General features: G+C 32.6%; 1 protein-coding gene across 1 annotated transcript; it reads left to right on the top strand.

The window, feature by feature from the left end:
• Window positions 1–2,942: 2,942 nt before the first annotated feature.
• Window positions 2,943–5,922, top strand: LOC107032494 (transcription factor MYC2-like). The gene is made up of 3 exons (XM_015234099.2): window positions 2,943–4,010; window positions 4,403–4,735; window positions 5,422–5,922. The coding sequence occupies exons 1-3, from the start codon at window positions 3,339–3,341 to the stop codon at window positions 5,671–5,673; spliced, it is 1,257 nt and encodes a 418-aa protein (XP_015089585.1). The 5' UTR covers window positions 2,943–3,338; the 3' UTR covers window positions 5,674–5,922.
• The last annotated feature ends 315 nt before the right edge of the window (window positions 5,923–6,237 follow it).

A 6,237-nucleotide genomic window follows, 5' to 3' on the forward strand; every position in this document is an offset into this window, starting at 1 on the left:
CTTTTCTGACAGCTGTCTTGTCGTCCTTTTCACGTCACAGTCTTGCGGGTACCAGGTCCCTTGCTTGCGGGAACCAGGTCCTTTGCAAACTTCTATATGAGTTCTTGAAAAGGCTTGCTGGCTGACTTCCTTCTTTGGATGAATGAATATAATATGGTGTTTGTCATGCTAAAAGTATCAAACATAAAGAGTTATTATCCGTTGGACAAACACCCTCCTCCATTCTGATTGGTGTAGTACACTGACGCCTTACCAACCTCTGACGTGACAGCTTTACAGCTGTAACCAATTATGTATCTGATGGAGGAAACTCTGTCTGGTACCAGGTCCCTGCATTTGTGAGATACTGAAACATGCAATCTCGTCCGCTCTTCTTATTGGTGTAGGATACTGCACTTTTCACCTACCACCTGACATGACAGCTTTTATGACTATACCCATTTGTATCTGGACGAGAGCACTCTGCCAGGAACCAGGTCCCTGCATTTGTGAGGATCATCAAAACACCTAGAATATAACATTCCACAATTGATGAGAGTAAAGAGGCACAAATGTAATGTCCATCAATAGACATAACATGATATATAATGTGATATACAATATACTTTTGGGATAATGCACAAGTACCCCCTCAACCTATGGCCGAAATCTCAGAGACACATTTATACTATACTAAGGTCCTATTACCCTCCTGAACTTATTTTATTAATAATTTTTTGCCCCTTTTCGGCCTACGTGGCACTATTTTGTGGGCCTAATGTTGATTGACTTTTTTTTTCAAGCTAGTGTCACGTAAGCCGAAAAGGGGTAGAAAATTACTTATAAAATAAGTTCAGTGGGGTAATAGGACTTTAGTATAGTATAAGTGTGTTTTGGGATTTCGGGCATACGTTGAGGGGGTACTTGTGCATTTTTCCTATACTTTTAATAATATCAAAATGTCACACCAACAATCCCCCACTCATTTTAATATTAAGATAAGAAAGTTTTTCACAACTTAGTTGAAGGTAGACTATTATGCATAATGAAAGTGTGTTCTGCATTGAACCTTCACTTAGTAAAACAATAACCTTTACTCCAGAGTCAGTAGTGGTCTTAGACTTGAACTATGACTTCACAAGGAAAATAAAGAATTATTGCTTACACACAATAATCAAGGTGTTGACATAAATTTTAATAGCCAGCACGTTACGGTCTTGTACTACGGTTTCATGAGTGTTTTTGAGAACAAGCTCATTCTCATAAAAAGCGGCCTACTTTCACACTCACATAGGTGAAATCTGTCAAGGGTGCTCCTATAATTTGACACCCCACTCATACGAGATACAGACTTTCATTAAGAGTTTAAAGACTCAACCTCCATAAATAATTATAGGATAAATGCACTCACATAATAGGAATTGAATAAATTTAAAAATAGTGCATTTCACAACAAGTCATCATATGATTCGTTCTTACCATTGAACCGGGTTATAGGATCTCTAGTCCCCAGGTTGGGTTTCCTCATATATGACTCAGAATTTATGAGCTTCAATTTTCATCCCCCTCGATATGCTTCTGACTCTTTATCTTTCTAAGGCCTTAGTTCATGAATTTGCAAGATTATCACAAGTTTTAACACAATCAACATTGATGGTATACCAACGATCAATATGATCTCACAATATTGTGTTTTTCTCCTCATGAGTCTAAATTTACCATTATAATAACGATTTTGTATTCAACCACTATATTGATGCTTTCTCATTTAATCAAAATTAGAAAAATTATTTTCTCAAAATAAAGTGTTTCAATTCACTTTTTCACTAGTTGAAGTTTAATTATTTTTTTTTACTCCAACCTTCATAATAGAGATAGCAACAAATAATTTGTTTTTCTCATCCCACCAAATAATACCAAATTTTTTCTCATCTAGTTTGCTTGTACCTTCAAAGTACTTGTACTGCAAACACAACATCAAATCAAGTTGTTAGTCACATTGGTTGTTAGTCACATTGCTCATAGTTTTATTAGACTAGCAAACTCCATTTGTTTTTATTTGTCATAACTTTCTTACACAATTGAATCAAAAGGAGTTGCAAGACTCACACAACTAACGAAATTGCATTTCACAATTATTTTCATATTAAGAGACTTGACAAGGAAAACTTCATCACATGTTTTATGGTATATATATATATATATATATATATATATATATTTTCATTTCAAGAATGAAATTTATCTCACCATAAAATTTCATGTTAAATGACTAATCAAAATGGTTTTCATAATTTATTTAAAACTTTCATGTTAGAGCTAAAACTCATCATATTATGGCCAAATAATAACATGTGATTTATTCCACAGTTAATATATATGCACTTGTAACACTCTTTTAGAGCATTTTTCAAAGATGCAAAAATCACAATTTCACAATAATTTTTTTTCATTTAATAAATCCCCACTATTTCAAGAATTCAAACATCATTTTTTTCATGAAAAATAGAATCACTTTATTCATGAAAATACTAGGATTTTTTTTTTCTTTACCTTTCCTCCACTTTTGAGCAAGTAGAAAAATATTTTACCGTACACCTCTTCTCTTCCATCTCTTGAAGAGAGATTCTTTCTTGCAATGAATAGGAAGATAGTGGGTAGTAAATTTGCAAAATGAATGGCTCAAATGTTACACAAGTTACAAGACATAAATATAGAATAATGAATGAAATGAAGAGTTGGTGGTTACATAAGTTACAAAAACTATTGACCACTTTCTTTCACTATTGATGAGAGTAAAGAGGCACAAATATAATGTCCATCAATAGACATAACATGATATATAATATGATATACAATATACTTTTATTAATATTAAAATGTCACACCAACACCTTCGTCATCTGAATCCAAGGTGACTACTTCCTTCGGACTACTACAAATTTCCTCTTTTTCCTTCTTAGTCCATTATTCCTACTCGGAAATTCTAGACTTGTGCTTTATTTATTTTTTGGGGGGCTTATCCTAAACTATTAGATGTTTTGGTACTATGACTTTCAAGTTTTAGGTTCTGCAATTGTTTTAATTGACTAATCATTTTTATAGAAGCTCAAACTTTTATTAAGAGTGTTTTGTTAATGTTTTATACTATGATTTGATTTTTAAATGGTTGATGGGTTAATCTTGGGTTGGTAGTTGGTTCTTCCATCGAGGGTTAGTGTGGGTGTCAACTCACGACAGGTCAAGGTCATGACAAATTTGTTGTTTAACTTCCGAATACAAACACAATCGCATAAATTAGAACAAAATGAGGAAGTTCGGTATGAGGCTATGAGGGCTTATATATATAAGTTGAGTTAATGTTGTTCCTCTTCATACGTGCTTCAAATATTCATCTCTTTTTATCATCAATAATACCTAAACAAAATTACCAAAAAATGGATGAACCAATATTTTCCCCTTCATCATCACAATCAAGCCTTCAACATAGGCTTCAATATATTGTCAAGAATCAAACAAATTATTGTTCTGATTGGGCATATATTATTTTCTGGCAATCGTCGAATAATCGTTCTTGTTTAACATGGGGTGATGGCCATTTAAACATGAAGATAACGAATAATAAAGACGTCGAATGGTTCTACGTGATGTCTTTAGCTCAGTCTTTTTGTGTTGGTGAAGGAGTTGTTGGAAAATGTTTTAGTAGTGGTTCTTTAGTGTGGCTAGCAGGGGATCAACAATTTGAGTTTTGTCATTGTGAAAGGGCTAAAGAAGCTCATTATGTTCATGGGATTAATACTTTTGTATATATTCCAATTTCTAGTGGTGTGCTCGAACTGGGCTCGAGCACGGTGATTAAACAGGATTTGAACTTGGTTCAACAAGTCAAGTCTATGTTCTTTGGTTATGAAACAATTGGTCAATTTGATGATTTAGGTCTTTTCAATTGTTTGGAACTATATGGTGAAGAAGCAAAGAAAGGTGAAGTGGTAGTAGGTACAACACCACATGAAAACAAAGTTGGAGTTAAGGTTAGTTACTTCAACTGAATTCATTGCTTTTGTGTTGATATATGTTGTACCTATGCTATGATATACTAATATTTACTTGGACAAGTGAATCGGTTCAAGTGATTGAACACATCCACGAAAATATCAAGAAGATTTTAATTTGACTGGACACAAAATTTTAAAAAGAAAAAGACTTTTTTTAGTTCATACACTAGCTAGGTGTCATAATGCATTCATTTAATTGAATGTATATGCATCATTCTTGCTTTTTCTATAAAAATCTCAAGTTAGTGGCCGTTTGGGCATTAGAAATTGAGGAATTTGATTAAATTTATTTGTCTAAAAAATAATAATTATTTCCCTTTTTAGCAATTTTTTTAAATTTCTACTTATTACCTAACTTGTCATTTCAGAACAAGACTTCGAAGAAAAGGAGGAGAGAGATTTGCGAGACACAAGGAAACCTCGTAGAGGCGGAGAGGCAGAGAAGAGAAAAACTTAACTCTCGATTCTACGCGTTGCGCGAGGTGGTTCCAAACGTAACGAAAATGGACAAAGCCACATTGCTATCAGATGCTGTAACATATATTACCCAACTGAAAGCTAAAGTGGATGAATTAGAATCAAAACTTCATAGTAACAATTATCACTATTATTATCCAGAGATGAAGATCAAACACAAAATGGAAAATCATGATATAAATGTTGTGGACAACCAAAGTTCTATAACAACTTCCAGGGATCATGTAAGGCACTCGTAATTACTCTGTTCATTTTTACTTGTCAATTATTTCTTAAATATTCGTGTTCGATCAAACTACATCACATAGATTTCGTATTTATAGAGTTGGGAAAAAAAATATTCAAAAATAGTCATCTAAAATTATTCCATGAAAAGACATGTTATATATGTTCATTTAAATTTATTAAGTTCTAATAAAAACAAAAATATCTAAATATAAATTTAAACTAAAGACAAAATTTACATGTCATGATTTGCACATGTCTCTTTTAATATCTCTATTATTTTTATCACAACTTCTTAAATATATCATTTTCATATCTACTTTATTTTGAGCCGAAAATCTATTGACAACTTTTAGATCTATCTTCACAGGATTAGATAACGTCCCTCCAGACTCTGCACACCACACCTTTTCTGAATTCTTATTTATGAAATTACACTGATATGTTATTGTTGCCTAAGATATGCATGCGAGATAACGTCTCTCCAGACTCTGCACACCACACCTTTTCTGAATTCTTATTTATGAAATTACACTGATATGTTATTGTTGCCTAAGATATGAATGCAAGATTACTATAATAATAATAATAATAAAGCCTCCAAACTTTTTTTTTTTAACTTCCAAAGTGACACAATCCCATTTCAAATGTTACAAAGTATCTCACATAATCTTGTAACAACCAGACTATGGAAATTGAAGTGAAGATGGTAGGTCAAGATGCCATGATTAGGGTTCAATCAGAGAATGTGAATTATCCATCAACAAGATTGATGTGTGCTCTTCAAGAAGTTGAACTACATGTCTACCATGCCAACATCTCAAGTGTCAATGATTTTATGCTACATGACATAGTTGTTAAAGTTCCTCAAGGATTGGAGACTGAAGATGAAGTAAAAAATGCTCTACTTAGAAGCTTAGACCAAATAACATGTTGATAATTACTTATTTGGAGACTGAAGATTATGTATGATCTTCAGCCTCTTCTTTTTATTTTTAATTTTCTCTAGAAGAACCGTCAGATCTCTCTGTAACAATCTTGTATGCTTTGACTTTTTTTTGGATTGAGAACCGACTTTGGATTTACTCCTTTGATAGCTAATTATGAGTAGTAAAGAAGTGTAGCCTTGTAGGGTTTTCGCTTACACGTCCGAGAAAGGGGTGTGATTGATTGGTTTAGTGTATTATCGATTTGGTTTATTATTTTTTAATTTTTAAATACATCAAATCAATTAGCTATTTTTATCAATTTATATCCTTAACGATTCAGTTTCGATATAACTAATAAGAAAAAGCACATAAATTACATGGCCAGGGTCATGCCCTGCCACCTTAGCTTGGTCCTTCCTTTCTAAGTTTACATTTTCCTTTCATTTTGTAAGCGTTTAGTTTGATTTAATAAAGAATTTAAGAATTTATTTTAAAAAGACAAATTAGTGTAAAATATTTAATTTGTTCATTTTTATGTGTCACATTTGATTTGATATTCTCTCTGTTCAGCA

Source organism: Solanum pennellii, chromosome 10 (genome assembly GCF_001406875.1).
Source record: "Solanum pennellii chromosome 10, SPENNV200".
Taxonomy (NCBI): Eukaryota; Viridiplantae; Streptophyta; class Magnoliopsida; order Solanales; family Solanaceae; genus Solanum; species Solanum pennellii.